The 26,181-nt window shown below is 45.3% G+C and overlaps 1 protein-coding gene across 1 annotated transcript in view; it reads right to left on the reverse strand.

Annotated features, from left to right (window-relative positions):
* Nucleotides 1–8,544, reverse strand: part of ZNF830 (zinc finger protein 830) — a 44,091-nt gene extending 35,547 nt beyond the window's left edge. The window contains exons 1-3 of the mRNA XM_075826861.1: nucleotides 8,347–8,544; nucleotides 6,544–6,640; nucleotides 2,136–2,259 (exon numbers count right to left, since the gene is read on the reverse strand). Coding sequence (XP_075682976.1) covers nucleotides 2,136–2,259; nucleotides 6,544–6,640; nucleotides 8,347–8,462 — 337 coding nt within the window. The 5' untranslated portion in view covers nucleotides 8,463–8,544. The remainder of the gene's footprint in view (nucleotides 1–2,135; nucleotides 2,260–6,543; nucleotides 6,641–8,346) is intronic.
* Nucleotides 8,545–26,181: the final 17,637 nt, after the last annotated feature.

Consider the following 26,181-nt stretch of genomic DNA (forward strand, 5'->3'; position numbering starts at 1 on the left):
GCACCAGGGACAGTGACTTCCGATCACAATATAGATCAATGTGTAAAAAAAAAAATAGAAGTTCATACTTACCGAGAACGCCCTGCTTCTTCCTCCAGTCCGGCCTCCCGGGATGACGTTTCAGCCCATGAGACGGCTGCAGCCAATCACAGGCCAATCAAAGGCTGCAGCGGTCACATGGACTGCCGCGTCATCCAGGGAGGTCGGGCTGGATGTCGAAAGAGGGACGCGTCACCAAGGCAACGGCCGGGTAAGTATGAATTTCTTTTACTTTTACTAGGGAAAGGGCTGTCCCTTCTCTCTATCCTGCACCGATAGAGAGAAGGGGCTGCCGATTAGTGCAGTGCAATATTGCAGCGAAAATGTGCCCGTAAATACGGGTGGAATACGGGTGACACCGGACCCGAATTTACGGGCACAGCGCCGTAAATACTGGTGCAATACGGGTCGAATACGTGTGACCAAGGACCCGAATTTACGGGAGGAAAAAAAATACGTTCGTGTGCATGAGGCCTAAGACGTTGCTTTAACCCCTTAAGGACACGGCCAATTTTAGCCTTGAGGACAGAGCAATTTTTTTTATATTTCCCTCTTTGCATCCCGACGCTCACAACTCTTATTTTTTGTACGACGTAGTTGTATGAGACTTTGTATTTTGCGGGACGAGTTGTACTTTATGTAGGTACCATTTTTTGGTACAAATACATTATGGTTTAATTTCTATAAATTTTTATTTTGGCGAAAATGCAGAAAAAAAAGCCGTTCCGCTGCAGTTTTAATATTTATTTTTTTTTACACCATACACCGATCATCATAAATAATGTTATACATTTGTTGTACAGGTTGTTACGGTCGATACCAAATATGTCTATATTATTTCATGTTTTGGGACTTCTATTTTAAAAAGTTGATTTATTATAAAAAATGTGTGTTTCTGTGGATTTTTTTTACTTTTTATTTATTTATTATGAATTTGCTTTTACATTCATTTAACTTTTTTTTTTGATCCCATAAAGGGATTTATCATGTTGATTTTTATTTTGTAACTGTAATGTACTGGCATAGATCTATATGCCAGTACATTAGCCTGTTACTGATTGTACACAGGAAGTTGTTAGGGCAGACCTCAGTATGCCCTAACAGGAAATATGTTCACAGCCCTGGGGTCCTTCATTGGACCCTGGGCTGTCTGGCCATATGAGTTGTGGGCTTTGATCGTGTCACAGTTATTTTCAGTGACGCGATCAATGTGCAGTCCCCTCTCCTTGAACACCGCGATCAGCTTTCATCGCGGCGTTCAAAGGGTTAACGGCGGAGAGAAGATGTTTCTCTTCTCTCCGCTGTCAGAGCGGGGCCGTGGCTGTGTATTACACTCGTTGCCCCGCTCTCGATCGCGCGCACAGACGTCTGTCACACAGGACGAGAAGGCTCGTCCTAATGCGCGAAGTGCTCGCCGCTCAGGACGAGCATTCTCGTACTGTGTCGGCAACCAGTTAAAAGCATTTACTTCAAGCATTGACTACAAACCCAGCAACACTGAAAACGCATGTAAAAACCCTGATTGCCGTTTTCTGGGGAAGCTGCTGTAGGAACATTTCTTGTTTCTTTAAGGGCTTGTCCACACGTAACGGAATTGCGGCAGAAAATTTCGGCAGCAATTCCGTTGAAAGTAGCAGACATTCCGCTGCGGCAAAAAAAACACCACTTCCTGCGTTTTTCACAATCTTGGGAGACGGTGATATCTCCTCTGAAAAACGCAGCAATTCAGTCCACATTCCGCAGCAGGAATTGACATGCTGCGGTCCGAAGAATACGCACCGCAGGTCAATTTCTGGTCGGAATTTTTACGCAGCGTGTGGATAAGATTTTTTAAATCTCACTCACTTTGCTTCTACTGTATCCTGCTGTGTATTTTCCATCCGCAATTCCGGACAGAATATACGCAGCAATTCCGCTACATGTGGACAAGCCCTAAGGACCGCAATCATGGGAAAACCGCTCAGTGGTTGTGGTGTGGGTTTAAGCCGCTCTACAACGCTAGGTATGAAATGGCTTTAGACTTGCATAGCACTGAACATATACAAGCAGTTTGTCAGCAAAGTACAACAGGCCACTGTGAGTACTACAGTATTTACCTTTGATACGTTTACTCTCCAGGCTCCCCAAAACTGGACCTTTCCTTTTACTCGTTTGTGACAATGCTGTAGAGACAGAAGGACTACCGGCATTCACCTTGGTTCCTTTCAGATCTGCAACTTTCTTAAAAAACACAGGATATAGATTTATAATATACACAATAGCTAAAATGAAATGCAGAATCGCTCTTATAATAAATGAATTATCTATTATACAGATTTAGGAAGGTTTTCTGCTTCAATGTAGAAGGGATGAAATCCGCACGGAACACGTTTGCTGCGTATGAACCGCCATCTCCCCCAATGTCTTTGTAATTGCATGGCGCTGGGTAACAGACACAAAGTCTGTGGGTGGGAACATGCAGAGCAGTAGACAGGGGGAGGAGCTACACCATGGTTTCCCAGCCTGCAAAGACTCATGGGAAATGAAGTTTGAGATTTTTTTTTAAATGCACCACAATAGCAGACTAGGATGTGAACAAACTGCACACTGGGGTAAGTGAAATGGAGAAAAAAATAATTTAAAAGCAGGACATGCGGACACTGAACCAGTCAGGTGTGCGGGACTGAGAGGTTCAGTGTAAAACGAACGATGCAGCTGTTCTGTATAGAGAATACAGAGCAGCTGTATCTCAAAAAGTAAAAATAATTTTTAATAAAAAGTATAAAGCTTAACCCCTAGAGACGTTACTGTACATCCATTGAAGCTGTTACCGCACCATTCGCAGTGGATGCCAACTGTAGAGATCGGAAATTAACAGTTTGTGAAAAAGTAGCAAAACAAAAGCGAATGGTTTCCGTCTGTCACCATTAGCTAGGTTTCCGTCACCATTGACCCCTCAACAAAACACAGACGGTGATGTGAACAGGCCCTAACATGTTATTTATGCCACACTGTGAACGGCATAGTTTAAAAACGCCCAAATGTAGAATTGCTGTTTTTTGTCTATCCTCTCAGAAGCCGGGGAAAAAAAAAAAACAGAAAAAAAAAAATTTGAAAACGCATAGGCAAAAACTGGTTGCGGCGGGAAGGGGTTAAAGGGAAAATCTGCATCATTGTATTTTGGGCCCCTGGTAGCAATGTAAATGTGTTATCAGTGAATTGTTATTGGTGCTGCAATCTTCTTTATCCCTCCACTAGGTGGCCCTTGTGCAGTGGTAAATGGTAAAATTGGCTACTCAAAAGACATGCTACGAAAACAAGGGTTAATCGGGCCACCGAAGACATTCGGTTAATTGGATGATGGGGGGTTATATACAGGGATGATGGCGGGCTGGTATATGCAGGTATTGATGGGGTCCCTGTATATCACCCCCATCATCCCTGTATGTAAAAAGTGCAAATTGGGGTGGTGGAATTCCAGTGTGTTAAATTTCAAACTGAAATATTTAACTTCAAATTTAAATTTTATGATTTACTGTTCCTCTACGTTTAATATGTTACATTTTTTCACATAGATGTGGCTCCCGACCATCACTCAAAATTGAATGTGGCTCACAAGGTATAAAAGGTTGGGAGCCGCTGCTGTATATTATATGTTACTCTGTGTTGGTCTGTGACTGTGTGCACCACCAATTGTGAAATTGCATACATTTAAATGCTATGGAAAACTTTGACATGGAAAAAAATTATTTTTATATACTGTATGTTAGTGGTTACCTGGAGTTAAAAGTTGCACTAAGTAACAGGCTACAATCTTCATTCTTTTTCAGACCCCTGATATTTAGTTTTTAATCTTCTCCTAGTATAATGATTTTATCATGAGGACGTGTCCCTCCCAGTAATACATGCTGGATGTGAGAGCTGTGTGTCCAGGATGCTGCTGCGAGAGCTGTGTGTCCAGGATGCTGCTGCCTTCACTAGTCCTCTACAGCAGCAAAATGTCGGGAAATTTAGAAAGTTGTTTAGCTCTGGGTTCACATTGTGCGTTTGTTGCATTTTTGCATTGCTAGAAAGAAAAACGCATCTGAAAAATGCATGTTTCTTAATTACCCATGCGCTTCAGCTGCAATCTTGTTTGCAATGTATTAATCATAGGCTTACAGCTGAAACAGTTTGTAAAAGGCATGTGTTTTCTAGCTGCATTTTCTTTACAACAAAAACGCACATTGTGAACCCAGCCTTAGGAAGCAAACAATAAAAAAAAATTCAGTGCAATGGTGTTCATAGCCTTTAAAAAGTCCATCATCTATCCCCCACCCTACACCCCCTTACAAATGCATGGCCATGATGTATGCAACCTCATACTATACCCAATAACTCCAATTGTATTTATTAAAAATAAAAAAAACACTGGATCCCACCAATTGCATTAAACGACATAGTAAACCATGCAAAAAGCCTCCCCATAGACAGAAAATGAGACCGCTTTGTAAAATGCTCCCTTTGTGGGCGAGTGGAGCAAATGCAGGAGAGAACATTCTCGGGGCGGATTTTTACGAAGTCTGGTGTTTTATGCGCCAGTCTGAAGAGCTCAGCAGTAAGAAGCAACTCATTTATTAAGAGGCTCACCATTTAACGTCTCCAAATCATAGACAACTACTAGGAGTCCTGAAGGAAAGACAATAGGCAGTTTATGGCTTAGGGCTTATTCAGACCAGCGTTGTCAGTGGAAAAAGTTACAATTCTGCATCAGTGTTATCTGTGATTGCCTTCAGTTTGTCGTTTTTTCCCCGTCTGGATTGCATCAGTGTGCCATCCCATTTTCACGTCCGTGAAAAAAAACCAAAAAACGGAAGAAAGTTCTCAATTGTCTCAACCCACTGAAAACACCCACAGGATGGTCACATGACCATTTACAATTTCTTATAGCATAGAGACCATTGTGAGTAGAGCAATTAATTGAAAAATAAATCGATATTCAACGCAATTAACCTACGTCATCTGGCAAATTTCGGTTTTATCAATTATTTTCTCCCGGTTTATACTGTATCTGCATCTTCAGGACGCAGATACAGTTGAATCCAATGGTAGAGCAGGGAAGCGTGAGTTCCCTGCTCTACCATTCACTATGTATCGCTGGACGCGAGGCACTGACATCACTATGCCTGTCTGCACCGACCGGATGAGCAGAGGGTTCTCCTCCATTCGTCATTGGATCAGGGTTAAGCGAGTATTATTATTTTTATCTGGCACTATTGGGGGCAGCTGTGGGGGCATTATAAAGCGTGGGGCAGCTATGAGGGACTTTATACTATGTGGGGTGCAGCTATAGGGCAGTTATGGGGGCATTATACTGTGTGTGGGCAGCTATAGGGGCATTATATTGCATGGAAGTCAGTTATGGGGGCATCATACTATGCAGCGGCAGCTATGGGGGCATTATACTGTGGGAGGACAGTTATGGGGCATTCTAATGTGTGGATGGCAGTTATAGGGGGCATTATACGGTAAGGTGGCAGCTATGGGGGGCATAGTACTGTGTGGTGGCAGCTATGGGGGCATTGTACTGTGTGGTGGTAGTTAAAGAGGCTCTGTCACCAGATTTTGCAACCCCTATCTGCTATTGCAGCAGATAGGCGCTGCAATGTAGATTACAGTAACGTTTTTATTTTTAAAAAACGAGCATTTTTGGCCAAGTTATGACCATTTTTTTAGTTATGCAAATGAGGCTTGCAAAAGTCCAAGTGGGTGTGTTTAAAAGTAAAAGTCCAAGTGGGTGTGTATTATGTGCGTACATCGGGGCGTTTTTAATACTTTTACTAGCTGGGCGCTCTGAAGAGAAGTAACATCCACTTCTCTTCAGAACGCCCAGCTTCTGACAGTGCAGATCTGTGACGTCACTCACAGGTCCTGCATCGTGTCGGACACATCGGCACCAGAGGCTTCAGTTGATTCTGCAGCAGCAACAGCGTTTGCAGGTAAGTCCATGTAGCTACTTACCTGCAAACGCTGATGCTGCTGCAGAATCAACTGTAGCCTCTGGTGCCGACACGATGCAGGACCTGTGAGTGACGTCACAGCGTGACTTGTTTAGATTTAATTTAAAAAAAAAGTCTATACTTACCCTCCTGGTGTTATCATAATGACGGCTCCTTTTCTACCTAGCTGTTCTCGGTGCAGCCCGAGCTCCTGGGAAAACGTATAATCCTATGTGACCGCCGCAGCATCATCACCGGAGGACGGGCTGCACGGAAAGAGGGACACAACGCTATGGCAACAACAGTGAAGTATTACCTCGTTTTCCGCAGCGGCGCTTTTGGTCGAAAGTCTGCACAACAATTTTTGGCCAGAATGTCCTTCGGGTTTTAGGTCGGATACGCTGCGTACTTTTACGCAGCGTACATCCGACCTGTGTGAACATACCCTAAAAATTATTTCTAAGGATCACAGCGGGAATTATATCAACTGCCAACAGTTCAATTATCCATGTAGATCCCTAGCGTAGGTGATGAGCGCCAGTCTTACCTCTTTATGCGGCTTTCCGAGGAGGTGCGCTTGCCACAACAATTCATTTTTGATCGGTATATTACACACAACGCAGGATAAATGGCCGAGGCTGTTGTATGTATACAATCAATAGTTAAGGTTGATCATTTATATCATCATAAAACACATATTACCGAACTGGATTTACATTGGAAAAACAACATAGGAGTCTGGACACCGATTTATGACAGTGCTGAAAAGCGTAGGCTACTGAGACCTACAAAGAAAAAAAAAAAAAGGGAACGTCTCATGAAGACCACTCCTGTCATATGCCCTATTAGAGTATATGGTCATAATAGAAAGAGGTCCCCTGCTCGGGACCCCCGATACGAGCCAGACTGGTTCATCTACTACATAGATGCGGAGAGAAGACTTCCCCCAGCTGCAATTTCAAAGCAACCGATACAACTTAGGCTCAGTTCACACTTGCGTTGTATAATCAGTTCTTAGATCAGAATAAGAACGGATCAGTAAAAAAAATCCCTTTGAAATCAAAATAACGAATGCAAACAGATTACAACCCGTTTGTATCCATTTTACCTCGACACCAACGATAAAAAGAGAACCCATCCGTTAGACATCGGGTTTTTTGAACGGAGTAAAAGTTCTGTACGCTGCACTTTTATCTCCGTAAAAAAACAAAACAGATGACTAACATAACGGACGCAATTAAAAACTACATTGATTTCAATGGGAATTTTAACTGACCCGTTTTTAGATCAGAATGAGCATAAAAACGAATCAGAGTAACGGATTATACAACGCAAGTGTGAACTTAGCCTTATTTGAGGGGCAGTTTCTACAATAGAAATGATAGGAAACTTAAAAAACACTGTTGCATACATGTGTATGGGTACGTTCACACGCTGTGTTTTCAGGCGTATTTCGGGGTGTAAACGCCCCGAAATACGCCTGAAAAAACGGCAGCTGAACGCCTACATACATTGAAATCAATGGGAAAAACAGCATTTAGTTCATATCGGGCATCTTTTTACGCCACGGTTTTAAAAAATAAAGCGTAAAAAGACGCTCTGTATAAAGAAGTAGCGTGTCACTTCTTGAGGCGTTTCTTGGAGCTGATTTTCCATTGAACACTATGAAAAACGCATCAAAAGAAGCTTCAAATTAAAAGAAGCTTCATTTTCAGCTTCAAAAAACGGCTGGAAATCAGAGGCGGATTTCTCTGAAAACAGCTACAGAATTTTCAGCTGTTTTTTTACTTTGCACGTGAACATACCCTTACAAGTACAAAAACTGCATACTGCCCAGAAGTGGTGTGAACATGGACCTAGGCTGCTTACAGACGGTTGTGATACAGCGCTCTACAGGAGCCATATATTTTGTGACAAGAATGGAATCGGATCCCCATCAGGACAAAGCAGGGAGACTTTCTTATATGGTTTGCTCAGGAAAGATTTCCCTGTTATGTCCTGACACAACGTGACTATTTCTGGCACAAAATCTACCCCTCCCATATGGCGCAAATACCAAACGCAGCTCCATGACACAAACCACCAGGGAAATCACTACTGATCTATAGTTAAACATTTTACTCTATTCTCCAGGTTTAGAACACAGTGTCCACACACACACATCACATCACATCACATCAGCTGCAATAGACGCATGGACATAGAATCTCCGCGGTACAAGCAGTAGACTGAGTCGGTGGAAAGGCACAAAGTGGCGCCCCCTATCGCCGGGTATAAGCATTTACATCTTAAATGACGTGTTACGTGCGGTGACACCCATACACACGTTCCTTTACGTTACAAGGAAGGATATTTGGCCAGCGGGGACTCGATTTTTTTCTTGGCTGCGGTCTCTCTTTGTTTTGCCTTCATTAACCTCCTCAGCTCCTCTTGCTGTACCAGTTTCTTTTTTCCGGTGGCCGCCATGTTTCTACTCCTTACACCCGTCTCATGTAAAGTACGTCACTACCTGTCGGCGCTGTTTAATGATGCCGACGCAAACTCTGTTTTCCGGGTGCTCGATGCATTGTTGCTAGGACACCTGCTATGGGGCGTTGTGTAGTGTCCGTGATTACTGCTACCGTGGAATAGTCATATTCTCTGCCAGGAGCCGAATACTTTACTACCTAGAGCAGCTCCATTATACACAGTACTGCAGTCCGGAGGATAGAATAGAGTTATTATTTCACAAAAATAAATAATTTTATAATGACTTTTAGTAACAAAAATGTGTGTGTATATATATAGATATATGTATGTCACACAGTTCTACTTAGGGCAGATACACACGAACGTTGCGTTTTTGCGCGCGCAAACAACGCTGCGTTTTGCGCGCGCAAAAACCATTTGACAGCTGCGTGTGTCATCCGTGTCTGATGCGCGGCTGCGTGATTTTCGCGCAGTCGCCATCATAGAGATGAGGCTAGTCGACGGCCGTCACTGTCCAAGGTGCTGAAAGAGCTAACTCTTTCAGCACCCTCGACAGTGAATGCCGAACACAATATCGCAAAACCTGTTGAAAAAAAAGAAGAAGTTCGTACTTACCGAGAACTTCCCGGCCGTTGCCTTGGTGACGCGTCCTTGGTGACGCGTCCTTGGTGACGCGCCTCTCTTGACATCGGGCCCCACATCCCTGGATGACGCGCCAGTCCATGTGACCGCTGCAGCCTGTGATTGGCTGGAGCTGTCACTTGGACTTAATTGTCATCCCGGGAGGTCAGACTGGAGGAAGAAGCCGGGAGTTAGCGGTAAGTCAGAACTTCGGTTTTTTTTTCTACAGGTTCATGTATATTGGGATCGGAAGTCACGGTCCATGGTGCTGAAACAGTTTAACTCTTTCAGCACCATGGACAGTGACTATCTCCTGACGTCGCGTACCGATAATTTTTTTGCCGGGTTCGGCCGAACCCGGTGAAGTTCGGTTCGCTTGTCCGGCTTCGCTCATCGCAAAGACACTCCGTTTGGATGTTCGGAAACAGAAAAGCACGTGGTGCTTTTCTATTTTCATTCATCCTTTTCACTGCTGTTGCGCGAATCACGCTCGTCCCACGGAAGTGCTTCCGTGTGGTGCGCGTGATTTTCACGCACCCATTGACTTCAATGGGTGCGTGATGCGCGAAATACGCAGAGTTATTGAACCTGTCGCGCTTTTTGCGCAGCAGACAAACGCTGCGCAAAAAGCACGGACTGTCTGTACTGCCCCATAGACTTGTATTGGTCCATGCGTGCCGCGTGAAAACCACGCGGCCCACACGGACCGAATACACGCTCGTGTGAATCCCCCCTTAGTCTAAGACCCCATTGACATCGCGTTTATGCCCTATGTTTAGTGTTTACATAGGCACGTGTATAATTGGCTCCAAGCCTGATCAAGGCCAAAAGACTATCCTTTAGATTGTCTGGTATACGTAATTAGACCTTTTTCTGAAGGATGGAATAGTGTGCAGACTACGCTACTCCATCCTGAGGAATCCCGCAAAAAAATATACTGTGCGGTAAGCGTTTTTTTTAACGTGGGAGCCTATGCTTCAGAATCACTTTGGCTGGGACTGGAGAAGCCCATGATGTCACTGTCCATATATGGACAATGAGATCAGGTAGTTCCCCGAGCACAGCTCTTCAGGTAGTGCTCTACCTAGGGGTACGAGCGTTAAATGCCACTATATGCCTGTACCGTGGGATATGTTGCCACTTTCCGCTGGAGGTATACTTCGGGGGTCCACCCGTAGTATACCTCTGACGAAAGGAAAAAAGGCCATATGAATGGGGCCTAAGAGCTCTACTCTCAATACTATAAGGGTAAGTTCACACATAGCGTAAATACTGCGGATTTTCCGCAACGTATTTAATTTCGGAAAATCCGCAGCGTAAGCCCAGATGCACACGACCGTATTTTTCATCAGTAATTACGGGCCCATTCATTTCTATTGGCCACGGACACCTTTCAGTATTTTTACTGCTGGGTGTCGGTGCTGGAAAAATTATAGAACCTGTCCTATTGTCAGTAATTACGGCAATGACTCTCCCATAGAACTCTATGGGAGCTTCCGTAAATACGGATGTGCATCCGTATACCGTCCGTATTTACGGAAGCTTTGCTATGCAACATGCTGATGACATTTGCATGCTCCCTCTCTTTTTACGGATTCGTATATACAGATGGAATATGGATGCAATACGGAGCGTATTTACCGACACCCTTCCGTATATACAGATGCCTACGGATCCGTATTTACGGACAGTATTTCGGGAAAGATGAAAATACGGTCGTGTGCATGGGGCCTCATACAGTAGCAGCAGAGTGGATTATATCTCATCCACACGCTGCATCAAAAAACGTTCAGAAATTGACCTGCAATGCGTTTTTTTAATCTGCAGCATGACCATTTTTGTTGCGGAATCGCAGGTTTTCTGTTGCGGCTTTTCCCCATTGAATTCAATTAGACGTAAAACCCACAAGTTAATTGCAAATGTTGCAGGGGGAAAGCTGCGATTCTGCTGCAAAAATCGCAACTCAAAAAAACATCAACTTATACTTACCCAGATCTCTATACTTCTCTGATCATGTCGGCCTCCTGGTGACATTTCATCTCGGGAGGCTGGCCTGATTTGTGATTTTTGCTGCGGTGTTTCCGCTGCAAAAATTGCAACGTTTGCTATTTATTGGAGGTTTTACCTCCCCATTGAATTCAATGGGGACAACCAACAAAAGAGCAAAGAATCTGCAGCATAAATTAACATGCAGTGGATTTAAAATCCGCATCGCAGGACAATTTGTGAACATTTTCACTGCAGATTTTTTCTACAGCATGAGGTTTGTTTAAATCTCATTCACTTTGCTGCTAGTGTGAAAGCTGCAGAATGTCCTCCCAGAATTCCGTTGTAAAAAATTCTACAGCATTTACGCTATGCGGGAACCCAGCCCAAGAACTGAGAATCTGTGGAAAAGCCTATCTCAGGAGCTGGTCACAACAGCAACAGTAGCAAAAAAAAAAAACTTAGGCTATTTTCACACAACTGTGAAAAAAAACGGCCAGTAAAAAAACGGATCAACGGTCAGTTTTTCATGGCCATTTTTCATCAGTGTGTCTCTAAAATTTCATTTATTTCCAGGCTGCCTGATCGTTAACAGCCGTTGTCATCCATTTGCCATCCGTATTTCTTGGCCGTTAAAAAAAACTGATACATTTCATTAAGTTTTTTGGTCCCAACCCCCTGAACAGACCACAATGCCCATCAAAATAGTGCCACAGTTCCCACTGTAGATAGTGCCACAGTGCCAGCTGTAGATAGTACCAACATAGATAGTGCCAGTGTCCACATAGTGTCACAGTGCCCACCGTAGATAGTGCCACAATGCCCCTGTAGATAGTGCAACAGTGCCCACTGTAGATAGAACCCACATAGTGCCACAGTGCCCACTGTAGATAGTGACTACATATAAAGTGCCAGTGCCACACGCAGTGCCCATGAAGATAGTGACACATCCCCTCCCCTGTCGGGGATTGCGCTCCTGGAGGGAGCCGCTGACTATATATGGAGAGTGACGTTGCCGATGCTAAAGCTGGGGATTACGCCCTATAGGGAGCCCCTGACGTCACTGTCTATATATGGACAGTGACGTCAGGGGCTCCTTCAGGAGATGAATCCCTGGCCAGAGCATTGCCGTGGATTCTTGCATTACAAAGCCCATAACATCACTGTCATTACATGGACAGTGACGTCAAGTGTTTTCCCAAGACAGGAGTCCCCGGCCGGAGAGCTTGTGATGCTCTGGACATGGATACCATAGTTGAAAGCTCTCCCATCACTGTCCATATATGGACAGATATATTAGCGGCTTCCCAGGGCTTTTAACTGGTTAAGGACTAGGCTGTTTTACATCTAAATGACCAGAGCAAATTTCACAATTTTGCTATGCGCTTCTTTAGATGACTATAACTCTGCAGGTGAATAAAGTTCATCTTTGAATTTCACACTCTTTTTAAAGGACAGATAGGGCTTTGTTTTAGTGGCATTTGTCAGTATATATCATTTTATTTTTTTTCTCTAAAGTAGGCAAAATTGGAAAAAAATGCAAGAATTTAGCAATTGCGTCAGTTTAGGCTAGTATTTTTCACACACAGTATGGACCACGGACAAAATTAATCTCCTTTCACATTCTTCCACTTCTCCCGTGCATGGGGATACCAAATATGTGTGCCTTATTCACTGTGCGGGCATGTGCCAGGGCTTGGCATAAAAGGAGGCTTTTCGGTCCAGGAATTCTGCATTTGATTTTATAGCAGCATACTGTTTTCTGGGGGGCGTAATGCTGCTGAAACATTAGAAACACCCCATAAATTACTTCATTCACGCAAGTAGACCCCACAAGGTTTCCTTCAAGGGGTTTATCATATTTTTAGACAGTCCAGTTTTCTTCTGAAAGTTTCTTGAATAAGATGGAACAAAATAAAATTAGGTTTTTTTTAACAAATGCGTCAGTTTAGGCTAGCATTTTTCACACACAGAATGTACCACAGACAAAATTCATCCCATTTCACATTCTTCCTCTTCTCCCGTGCATGGGGATACCAAATATGTGTGCTTTATTCACGGGCATGTGCCAGGGCTTGGCATAAAAGGAGGCTTTTTGGCCTTTTCGGTCCAGGAATTCTGCACTTGATTTTATAGCCGCATACTGTTTTCTGGGGGGCGTAATGCTGCTGAAAGATTAGAATCACCCCATAAATTACTTCATTCACGCAAGTAGACCCCACAAGGTTTTCTTCGAGGGGTTTATCATATTTTTAGACAGTCCAGTTTTCTTCTGAAAGTTTCTTGAATAAGATGGATCAAAATAAAATTAGCAATTTTTTAGCAAATGCGTCAGTTTATGCCAGCATTTTTCACACACAGTATAGACCACGGACAAAATTCATTTCCTTTCACATTCTTCCTCTTCTCCCGTGCATGGGGATACCAAATATGTGGCCTTATTTATCACATAGAGATGTAGGAGGGCGGAGGATAGAAGAAGATTATTTCACAAATCGCTTTTTTTCAAAGCTGGTTTTACAAAACTCAACAGAGTTTCTATAACACTTCCAAAATATCTGCCCTTGAAGCAGAAATCCCAAAATATTCATCTAGGGGTATAATGGGAATTTATTTTTTGGGTTTTCTAAAATAAGAAATTGCAGGTTTATGCAAATGGAGCTCTCCAGCAGATGAACTTTAGAGAATATGCAAACATGACATCCACCCCCCACCCACCCATTCCCTCCCTCACCCTTGGAGTAAAATCAGGGGAAAAATAAAAAAGTAATGTAGGGCAAATATATTTTCAACTAATTAACTAAAATCTAATAATTCAGAACAGTGTGGTATTTTTTAAAACATGGCTCAATGCACAGGCCTGGTTGTGAGGGACATGATGGACAGAAATATCGGGAATCTTTGCGGTGCCCGTCTTTTCTGCAGGGTTTTCTGGGGGTTGCTTCTGGTTGGTGTTGGGGGAATCCGACTGATGAAGTGTCTTTCAGTCAGTCGCGTGACATCCTCAGACTGGGGGCATTCTCGGGTGTCCTGAACATCAAAAATGAGGCCTTCAATAATTTTCTCCTGGAAATCCAGGTATGTGTCTCTGCCTCTGTTTTTTTTGTAGAGCACAAATGAGTTGTGGATGGCCACCTGTAACAAATAAATGGCCACTTTTTTGTACCAGGTTTTTGTTTTTCGCTTTACTAAATAGGGCTGTAAAACCTGGTCGCTTAAATCCACCCCCCCCCCCATGTACTTGTTATATTCGGACACGCTCACTGGTTTGCGCTTGTCCGATGTTGCCCCTCTTTCCGTCACTGCCACTGTTCCTGCGGTATGAATCGTGCTTAGCACATACACATCTTTGCGATCCCTGAACTTGACCGCCAGCAATTCCTCAGATTCATAAGCACAGGAGTCCCCCTTTACCATGCGCTTCCCCACTAATTGCTGTGGAAAACCAATTCGATTTTTGCGCATGGTATCACATGTCCCAGTCCTTGCAGCATGCAAATGCCTAAACAGGGGCACACTAGAATAAAAATTATCACAGTACAGGTGGTACCCCTTGTGAAGCAGAGGCTGCATTATCTCCCACACAATTTTGCTGCTGGTGGAAAGATCAGGGGGGCATCCAGGAACATTTATTGAGCGGTCCCGCCCTTCATAAATCCTGAAGGTGGTGGTATATCCTGACCCGCTTTCGCACAGTTTATAAAGCTTAACGCCATATCTTGCCCTTTTGGAAGGTAGATATTGGCGAAAGCTAAGTCTGCCATGAAAGTTGAGGAGGGATTCGTCCACACTTACATTCTGCTCAGGGGTGTAGAGTTGCATAAATAAATTATTCAGGGAATTTATCAGTGGTCTAATTTTGAACAACCGATCCCGGTTTGCATCGGTACTTGGGGGGGCCTGTGCGTTGTCGTTGAAGTGGAAGAACCTCATTATTGGCTCATAACGAGACCTGGGCATTACTGCAGAATATACTGGGGTGGCTTGGGCGGGTCTTGTTGACCAGTAAGACCTAATGGAGGGCTTTTTGACAATACCTATATTTAGGGTGAGCCCCAAAACAATTTTTAATTCCTGCAAATTGGTGGGCGTCCAATCTCTGGCATGGGTGGATGAAGGTTTCTGCCTTATATATTGAGTGGCATATAAATTTGTTTCGTGGACAATCTGATTTAGGATGTCGTCCGTTATAAATAAATGGAAGTAATCCATTTGGACAAAATTTGTATTGTCCACGGTTATGCCAGGAGTGGCAGTAAATCCGTGGATTCTAGGCCCAAAAGATGGGGCAGGTGCCCATACAAGAGCCTGGACTGGAGGGACCAGGCTGTCCCGTGCTACAGCGCTACTTAGCCCTGCGCTTTCATGTTCTGCAGTTTCAACTGCATCAGGGACAATGTCCCCTGAAGATGAACCTGAAGTGACGCTATCATCGTCACTGCCCAAAACAGGTTCTATCTCTGACGCCATCTCTGATGCGGTCTCCGACTCAGACCACAGCATGGCGTATGCCTCCTCGGCGCTAAACAACTTCCTCGCCATAACGTCACTAACACTAACTAAACCAATTATTTTTTTTTTATAAAACACACAAACCCGGTATATATATCTACACTACCGCTAACAAAAAAATAAACCGCTATTGCTATATATATTATATATATGTGGATATATATATAATTATATACTCCCTACCTGCCTATTCTAATAGAATAAAAGAAAGAAAGGTAGATAGATAGAAAAAAAGATAGATGGATAGATAGATTGTATAGATAGATAGAAATCTATCTATACAGAGAATGTTTTATAGTGTAACACTTTTTTTCACAGTATTCTTCTGGCAGCAATTCTCTCGAGTCTCTTCTCCTCAAACTGAAAAAATGTTTGAGGAGAAGAAAAGAGGCAGGAGATTTGCTGCCAGAAAAGTCAAAATAAAACAAATGTAGTCGCTGTGATAGGTTTTCACAGCGACCACATGTTCAGGGACCATCAGATTGGTCCCTGATACTCTGCCCAGTGCCCAGAGCTGTTGGTAACAGCGTGGGCACAGGGCTGTGTGCACGCGATCGCCATACTTGGCCATACTTGGCTCCATCCGCACTCCTCCTGATCCTAAATGTGAGTGAGTAGGGTGGATGGAGCCAAGCAGGGAATGACGCGGCGGACAGAGTGAGGTCGGTGCATGCTGTGACGAGATTGGACCAATCAAGACACCTTACCTCATGTCACTGATGTGAGGTTAAGTGACTGGACTGTGCCGGCCCAGGAGTGGACCAGTCAAGTCGCTCAGGTCAGGTGACCGGACTGGTCCACTCCCGGGCCGGCACGCACCGACCTCACTCAGACCACTGCCGCCATACTTGGCTCTGTCTGCCCTCATCCTGCTCCTAAATGTGAGTGAGTAGGGTGGACAGAGCCAAGCAGGGAATGAGGCGGTGGTTAGAGTGTGGTCGGTGCGTGCTTTGACGGGAGTGCACCAATCCAGTCACCTGACGTCACATAACTTCTATGAGCAGCTGTAATATGATCTCTCAGTGATCTGATAGTCCATCTTGTCTTGAGTTGACTGTCTGCTAGTTCCTTTCTTAGGTACGGCACAGTGCTAAATGTACCATTCAGTGATCCCTCAAGTTACAATGGATTTAGGTTAAAATATTTTTCGCAAACAATAGTCTTTTCTGGGCCAATGTAACTTGAAACCACAATCAACATACAATGCTACAGACAGTTTGGATCTGTGGCACCAGCGATTAGCTGGAAAATCCAGGCAATCAGCATACGCGATATACGTGAAATACTAGTAAAACAACTGTATTTGTAAAGGATCTGCCAGGCACAACTTCTGTGGATACGCCCATAGGTAATCAGTCTGCACCTGAGTCTATGTCTCTGAGACTGACTCCATCTTCCACCACTCAGGATGGCAGGCTTAGGAGTGGGAGAGCCTATCGCAGCCTGGCCAGACGGAGCTAGCTCCCACCCTCTGTCTATTTATACCTGCCTTTCCTGTTCCTCCTTTGCTGTGATTCTTCTTGTGTGGTTTCCTGGCCCAGCTACAGCTTCTGACTATTTGATCCTGCTCCATACTGACCCCGGCTTACTGACTACTCTCCTGCTCTGCGTTTGGTACCTCGTGCACTCCTGGTTTGACTCGGCTTGTTCACCACTCTTGTTGCTCACGGTGTTGCCGTGGGCAACTGCCCCATTTCCCTTAGCTTTGTGTTCCCTTGTCTGTTTGTCTCGTGCACTTACTGAGCGTAGGGACCGCCGCCCAGTTGTACCCCGTCACCTAGGGCGGGTCGTTGCAAGTAGGCAGGGACAGAGTGGTGGGTAGATTAGGGCTCACTTGTCCGTTTCCCTACCCCCATCATTACATAATCACGAGCCCATATACCTAGTCTACCCTGGTCCCTGTCACTACTATGGACCCCCTTGAGACCCTGGCCCAGCAAATGCAGGGTCTCTCTCTACAGGTCCAGGCCTTGGCTCAGAGAGTCAACCAGCCTGACGCTACCATGGTAGTGCACCTCACCTCTTGAACCCCACCTCAAGCTGCCTGACCGGTTCTCAGGGGACCGGAGGACTTTTCTCTCCTTTCGGGAGAGTTGTAGGCTTTACTTTCGCTTAAAGCCTCACTCCTCAGGTTCTGAGAGCCAGCGGGTGGGTATAATTATGTCCCGGCTCCAGGAAGGGCCCCAAGAGTGGGCCTTCTCCTTGGCTCCTGACGCCCCTGAACTTTCCTCCGTTGATCGTTTCTTTTCTGCTCTCGGACTCATTTATGACGAGACTGACAGGACTGCCTTTGCCGAGAGTCAGCTGGTGACCTTACGTTAGGGTAAGAGACCTGTTGAGGAGTATTTTTCTGACTTTAGGAAGTGGTGCGTAGCTTCTCGGTGGAATGACCCTGCCTTAAGGTGCCAGTTTAGGTTGGGTCTGAAAGACCTGCTAGTTAGCTATCCCTCTTCTGACTCCCTAGACCAGGTTATGGTGTTAGCGGTACGACTTGACCGACGTCTCAGGGAACGACAACTTGAACGTTTTTGTTTTTTTTTAAAAACATTTTTATTGGTTTTCAAACAATCATAATACAAATTAAACATAACATTATATTTACACTCAGACAGATGTCATCTTCAACTCACGCAGGAGCGTACACAATGTAATACTTGAAACCTTGTCATTCCTTAGGGTAACACTATTGTATATATTCTGTCTCCCTTTCTTGAGGACATCAAAGACATTGTACCTTGGAGAGATTAACCTTTATTGTATCCCTGTCTCTTTGAACTCATAACCAGGCTGTCGTGGCCCACACTTAAGCCCCTTCCTTGTCCACTATCTTCCTCTGGTCTTTCATCCTCTCCTTTCCTCTATTCATTTCCCCCTATCAATGCACTTTCAAACTTCCCAGAGTCCCTTTAATATCTTCTGTAAGATACCAAGAAGTATATTTGAAATTCTCCATCAGTTCCCCTATCTCTCTTGCAGGCAATTGTTCTATGAATGGCCTCCACCGTTTGAAAAAACCTGAGGTTCTTTGTTTCTTATGTTTTGTCGTTTCTTTTCTGTCTGAATACATACAGACTCTCATTTGCTGAGTTACCTGGTGTAATGAGGGAATAGTGTTTTCCAGCCAACACTTTAGCAGGCATCTTTTGACTACAAGAAATGTTATATGCATCAGAGGGGGGACGTGCACCTGAGTCTCCGTGACTTCTGCACTAGTTGCAGTCCTGTAGTGGAAGAGCAGTAACATAGGGTCTGCTGGTATCTCTCTGTCCCAGAGTAGCTGTACGTAGTCTAAAACTCTCCTCCAAAACTTTTGTGTCTCTGGGCATGACCATATGCCATGGTATAGATCAGTGTTTAATTGACTGCATTTTGGACAAGCCTGTATTCTGCTGGGATTAGCTGTCGTTGCGGGAATATTGAAAGCATATATTGCCGCATGCATTAGTTTAAAGTGTGATTCCCTCCATACCTCATTCACCACACATTTCCGCACTATCTTCCAGCCCTCCAAAAGAGGAATTTTAATGTCTTGCATATTCAGGGTGCGTCTCCAGTATGCAAACTGATCTCTCAGTGCTACTCGGATGTATAGATCTCGTATTGTTTTGTAAAGCATCGACAGTGACGTCCTATGTGCCTCATCTCCAATCACTTCATCAAAGACATTGTCTAGAATTTCTGATTCCAAATTCCTTACCAGCTTTGTGCAGAATGATTTAATTTGTAAATACTGTAGAAAATGGTTCGGGGAAATCCCAAACTTTTCTACCAACTCCGGTAATGTACATAATCGGGCTTCCGTGGCATGGAGTATGCTGCCTACTGTCCCAATTCCCCGTTGTTTCCATGCTGTGAATAAGGAACTCGATTGCCCCGCTGGAAATTCTATGTGTGACCATAGTGGTAGGTATTTGGATAATTGAAATGATAGCCCCATCTTCTTCCTCACCTCTTTCCAACACATTATAGTATCCCTCAGTAGCACTGATCCCTTTACATGTCTAGGAAGCGATGCTAGTCTAGTGTGTAATAGCGAGACGAGGTCATGGGATCCCGCCAATGCCGCATCCAGTTCGTAATTTGAATAGTGGCTAGAACGTTGTAGCCAATCCGCCACATGTCGGAACAAGCTGGCTATATTGTATCCCCTCAAGTGTGGTATATTTATCCCGCCTTGCCAGTGATAGCCCTGTAATTTAGCCATTGCGATTCTGGGTCTTTTATTTGCCCAAATAAACTTTAACATTTTAGTATTAAATTCTTTCACATCTTTATGCTTCAATAGAATGGGCAATGTCTGGAGTGGATACAGCATTCTTGCGAACGATATCATCTTAACTAGATGACATCTACCAAATAGCGAAAGGGGCAAATTTGCCCATCTAGTAAGTTCAGTGTTTATTTTCTGAAAGAGCGGTTTGTAGTTGAGTTTATACAGAGTTTCTGACGTTTGCCCTATCTTAATCCCTAGGTATGTTATGTGTGATGTCGCTATCTTAATACCTGTTTTTTGAATTTCTATGCTGTCCCTATGATTATGTTGTGATAGTCTCAGTAACTCACACTTTGTCGGATTAATCTTAAGCCCCGCAAAAGAGCCATAGTGTCGAATCAGGTCAAAGACCTTCTGTAAGTGTAGAGTGGGCTTTGACATAAACAGGAGAATATCATCTGCAAATACTGCTGACTTCACTTCCCTATCCCCTATGTGTGTACCCGAGTACAACTCATCACTCTCTAAGATCTGGATAAGAGGTTCCAACGCCAGGTCAAATAGCAAAGGCGATAGGGGGCATCCCTGCCGCGTGCCCTTCTGTAGTGCGAATGTCGGCGACCTGAATCCCGGCGTACAGACTGCTGCAGTAGGCTCCGTATATAGCGCTCTCAAATACTGTCTAAAGTTCCCTTGCACATTAAACTTATCCAGAACCATGTTTAGCCATCGCCATTCAACATTGTCAAAGGCTTTTTCTGCATCTATGACCACCAGAGCTGGTTGGTCGCATGACGATGGCCAAGCCTTAATCTCATCCATCACCCCCAGGACATTTCTGATGTTAGTGACTGCAGCTCTACCTTTGATAAAACCCACTTGTGATGGTCCCACCAACTGAGGCATCAAGACCGCCAATCTATTTGCCATTATTTTCAATATCAATTTAAGATCCTGGTTTATTAGTGATATGGGTCTGTAAGAACCCGGTTGCGAGAGATCTTTTCCTGGTTTGGGTAATACCTTTATGTACGCCATATTTGCCGCTGCTGGTATGTGAGTTCCCTGCATCAACGAGTTAAAGTAGGATAATAATGTTGGAGTTATCTGTTCCATCAGTATTTTGTAGAACTCTGCCGGATAACCATCTGGTCCCGGAGCCTTACCTCTTGGTAACCCCTTAATTGCCATTTGTAGCTCCTCCATAGTAATTGGTGCATTAAGACTGTCCAATTGATCTGTGCTCAAAGCTGGCATAACTATTCTATCAAGCAATTGACTTCCCTGTGCGATATCCGGCGTCTGTCCTTCTTTATACAATGCCTGATAATAAAGTTTCAAAATGTCATTAATTTTCCTGGGGTCTGTGTGCATCTGATCAGTGTGATCTTTTAACTTTGTGATATGTGAGCGAGGCCGAAAGCCCCTTGATAATCCTGCTAACAGCCTCCCCGCCTTATTTCAGCTTCGTAAATTGATCTGCCGTATTTCTCTTTTTTGTCCAACCACTCCTCGAACAATCTCTTGGCTTCCACCCACTGCTTCTGTTTGTCTGTCGTCGGGTCTGCCTGAAAGTTGGAATATTCCCCCCTTAGTCCATCACTATATTCCTTATATTTCTGAAACGTCTGCTTCTTTTTGAATGCAGCATAAGCCATGATCCTACCTCTCAGTACCGCCTTAGCTGTTTCCCAGTATAACGCATAGTCTGTTCTGTGTGCCGCGTTATCCCCTTCGTATTCTAACCACCATCTTCTCAATAGCTCTTGAAATCCTTCCTCATTTGCTAGCACTGTCGGAAATCTCCAAATGAAAATTCCCCCTTTAGGATATGCGTCAGTCAGCATTAGGCTCATTGGAGCATGGTGTGAGATGACCATATTTTTGATGTCAACCTGCTCCAACCTCTGCATTAGGAGCGGGCTCAAAAAAATATAATCCAATCTGGACCATGATTTATGCTGTGACGAAAAGTACGTGTACTCTCTACCATCTGGATTCATATGTCTCCAGCTATCCCCCAACAATGTGGCCTGTGAAAAATTCGGCAGGATGCCGTCTGTTGCAAGAGGTTGTGTGTGGAGATTACGCTGCCTGTCTTCAGCCGGGTCCATTACCGAGTTAAAATCTCCCCCCACTATTTTCAGTACATTTGTGTCTGCCAGAATTGTATCTTGCAGTTCTTGAAAGAACGCACGTGTAATGGCAGGGGGTAGGGAGACGGACAAGTGAGCCCTAATCTACCCGCCACTCTGTCCCTGCCTACTTGCAACGACCCGCCCTAGGCGACGGGGTACAACTGGGCGGCGGTCCCTGCGCTCAGTAAGTGCACGACAAACACGACAAACATACAAGGAACACAAGCAAGGAAAAGGGGCCGTTGCCCACGGCAACACCGTGAGCAACCAGAGTGGTGAACGAGCCGAGTCAAGCCAGGAGTGTGCGAGGTACAAAACGAAAAGCAGAAGAGTAGTCGGTAAGCCAGGGTCGGTATGGAGCAGGATCAAAAATAGCAGGAGCTGTAGCTGGGCCAGGAACCACAAGGAAAGAAACAAAAGCAATAACAAGCACCGAGGGACAGGAAGTGAAGTGCAGGCTTAAATAGACCGAGGGCGGGAGCTAGCTGAGTCTGGCCAGGTTACGATAGGCTCTCCCACTCCTAAGCCTGCCAGCCTGAATGGTGGAAGCAGGAGTCAGTCTCAGGGATGTATTCTCAGGTGCTGACTGATTAGTTCTGGGAGTTAACCCCGCTGTGCCTGGCAGATCCTTTACAGTACCCCCCCTTTTATGAGGGGCCACCGGACCCTTTCTAAGTGGACCTGGCTTACTGGGGAAACGCAGGTGGAACCTCCTGACCAATACCCCAGCGTGACCATCCCGGGCGGGTACCCAAGTCCTCTCCTCGGGCCCGTATCCTCTCCAATGGACCAGGTACTGGAGGGAGCCTTGGACCATCTTGCTGTCCACAATCCTGGCCACCTCGAATTCCACCCCCTCCGGGGTGAGGATGGGAACAGGAGGTCTCCTCGAGGGAGCCAAGGACGGGGAGCAGCGTTTGAGGAGGGAGGCATGAAACACGTCGTGTATCCGAAAAGACGGGGGTAACTCCAGCCGGAAGGAGACAGGATTGAGGACCTCAATGACCTTATACGGCCCAATAAACCGGGGAGCAAACTTCTTGGCCGGAACCTTGAGACGCAAGTTCCTAGACGACAACCACACCAGATCCCCGACCATAAACAGGGGGTTAGCAGAACGTTTTTTATCAGCCTGAGTTTTTTGTACGCTCTGGGACACCTCTAGGTTTTTCTGAACCTGGGCCCAGACTGTGCACAGTTCCCGATGAACGACCTCTACCTCAGGATTGTTGGAACTACCAGGTGAAACGGAGGAGAACCGTGGATTAAACCCAAAATTACAAAAAAAAGGAGAGACCCCTGACGAGTTACTGACCCGGTTATTAAGGGAAAATTCGGCGAGGGGAATGAAAGAGACCCAATCAAATTGACAGTCAGAGACAAAACACCTTAAGTATTGTTCTAGAGACTGATTAGTCCTCTCCGTTTGGCCATTGGTTTCAGGATGGAAGGCAGAGGAGAAGGACAGATCAATCCCCAACTTCATACAGAAGGCTCTCCAAAACAATGAAACAAATTGTACCCCTCTGTCCGAAACAATATTGACAGGGACCCCATGGAGACGCAGGATGTGTTTGACAAACAAGGTAGCCAACGTTTTGGCGTTGGGTAGTTTCTTGAGGGGCACAAAGTGGCACATCTTACTGAAGCGGTCCACCACCACCCACACCACCGACTTGCCTTGGGATGGAGGCAAATCGGTGATAAAATCCATGGAGATATGTGTCCAAGGTCTCTGGGGAATGGGCAACGAACGCAGTAAGCCCGCTGGTCGGGACCTGGGAGTCTTGGACCTAGCACAAACCTCACAAGCGGCGACGTAGGCCTTAACGTCTTTAGGCAACCCAGGCCACCAATAATTTCTGGTAATGAGGTGTTTGGTACCCAGGATGCCTGGATGGCCAGATAGTGCGGAGTCATGATTTTCCCTAAGTACCCTTAGCCGGAATTGCAGGGGAACAAACAGCTTGTTCTCAGGAAGGTTACCGGGAGCTGCACCTTGATCAGCAGCAATTTCAGAGACTAAATCAGAATCGATCGAGGAAATGATTATACCTGGAGGCAAAATACAAGCAGGATCTTCCTCCGAAGGAGGGCTGGTCATGAAGCTACGCGACAGTGCATCAGCCTTAATATTTTTAGACCCAGCCCTATAGGTAACCAAAAAATTGAATCTGGTAAAAAATAACGCCCATCGAGCTTGTCTCGGGTTTAGCCTCCGGGCAGATTCTAGGAAAACCAGATTCTTGTGGTCGGTAAGGACCGTTACCTGGTGCCTAGCCCCCTCCAGGAAGTGGCGCCACTCTTCAAATGCCCATTTAATGGCTAAGAGTTCGCGGTTGCCAATATCATAGTTACTTTCAGTTGGCGAAAACTTCCTGGAGAAGTAGGCACAGGGGCGGAGATGGGTGAGGGACCTGGTACCCTGGGACAAGACAGCCCCCACTCCCACCTCAGATGCGTCAACTTCCACGATAAATGGCTCCATTTGGTTGGGCTGAACCAGCACCGGGGCCGAGACAAAGCACTTCTTAAGGACCTCAAAAGCCTGGACAGCCTCAGGAGGCCAGTGGAGGAGATCAGCACCTTTGCGAGTGAGGTCCGTAAGGGGCTTAGCGATGACCGAGAAGTTAGCAATAAATCTCCTGTAATAATTAGCAAACCCCAAAAAACACTGTAACGCCTTCAGGGAGGCAGGTTGGACCCATTCCGCCACAGCCTGAACCTTGGCGGGGTCCATGCGGAATTCATGAGGAGTGAGGATTTGACCCAAAAATGGAATCTCCTGTACCCCAAACACACATTTTTCGGTTTTGGCAAACAGTTTATTTTCCCGAAGGACCTGGAGCACCTTCCTGACATGCTCCACGTGGGAGGACCAGTTCTTGGAAAACACCAGTATGTCATCAAGGTACACTACCAGAAAAATCCCCAGGTAATTTCTCAAAATCTCATTTATGAAATTCTGGAAGACCGCAGGGGCATTACACAACCCAAAGGGCATGACGAGGTATTCGAAATGGCCTTCGGGCGTGTTAAACGCAGTCTTCCACTCATCCCCCTCTTTGATGCGAATAAGGTTATACGCCCCCCGTAGATCCAATTTAGAAAACCATTGGGCCCCCTGAACCTGATTAAAGAGATCAGGAATCAAAGGAAGGGGATACTGGTTCCTTACCGTGACCTTATTCAGGCTACGGTAGTCAATGCATGGCCTAAGACCACCATCCTTCTTCCCCACGAAGAAGAAGCCAGCACCTATTGGAGAAGAAGAGGGACGAATGTAACCCTTGGCCAGGGATTCCTGGATATACACTCTCATAGCTTCACGTTCGGGACAAGAAAGATTAAATATCCTACCCTTAGGAAGCTTAGCTCCTGGTACCAATTCGATAGCGCAATCGTATTCTCTATGAGGAGGTAACACTTCGGAGGCCTCCCTAGAGAAAACATCAGCGAAGTCCTGAACAAACTCGGGTAGCGTATTCGCCTCCTTAGGGGGAGAAATAGAATTAACAGAAAAACATGACGTACAACATTCATTACCCCATTTGGTTAGCTCCCCAGTATTCCAGTCAAACGTAGGATTATGCAACTGCAACCAGGGAAGACCTAGAACCAAATCGTACGATAATCCCTGCATCAACAGTACAGAGCATTGCTCCAAATGCATGGAGCCAACAAGGAGTTCAAAAACAGGGGTATGCTGTGTAAAATAACCATTAGCAAGAGGAGTGGCGTCGATACCCACTACCGGGACAGGTTTAGGCAAATCAATAAGAGGCATAGCAAGGGACATAGCAAATTCCACAGACATGATATTAGTAGAGGACCCTGAATCCACGAAAGCACTGCCGGTAGCAGACCTACCACCAAAAGAGACCTGAAAGGGAAGCAAGATCTTATTACGTTTCATATTTACTGGAAATACCTGTGCGCCCAAGTGACCTCCCCGATGATCACTTAGACGCGGAAGTTCTCTGGCTGCAACCTTACGCTTAGGACAGTTGTTCACTTGATGCTTGTCGTCCCCACAGTAGAAGCAGAGACCATTCTTCCTGCGGAATTCTCTACGTTGTTGGGGGGACACGGAGGCCCCGAGTTGCATAGGTATCTCTGAATCTTTCGGGGAGGAACGAAGCAACGGAGCTTCGGGAGGCATCATGGGGGAGTCGGAGGAGAAAACACATAAACGTTCACGTTGTCGTTCCCTGAGACGTCGGTCAAGTCGTATCACTAAAGCCAT

The sequence above is a fragment of the Rhinoderma darwinii genome, chromosome 5 (assembly GCF_050947455.1).
Source record: "Rhinoderma darwinii isolate aRhiDar2 chromosome 5, aRhiDar2.hap1, whole genome shotgun sequence".
In the NCBI taxonomy this organism is placed as follows: Eukaryota; Metazoa; Chordata; class Amphibia; order Anura; family Rhinodermatidae; genus Rhinoderma; species Rhinoderma darwinii.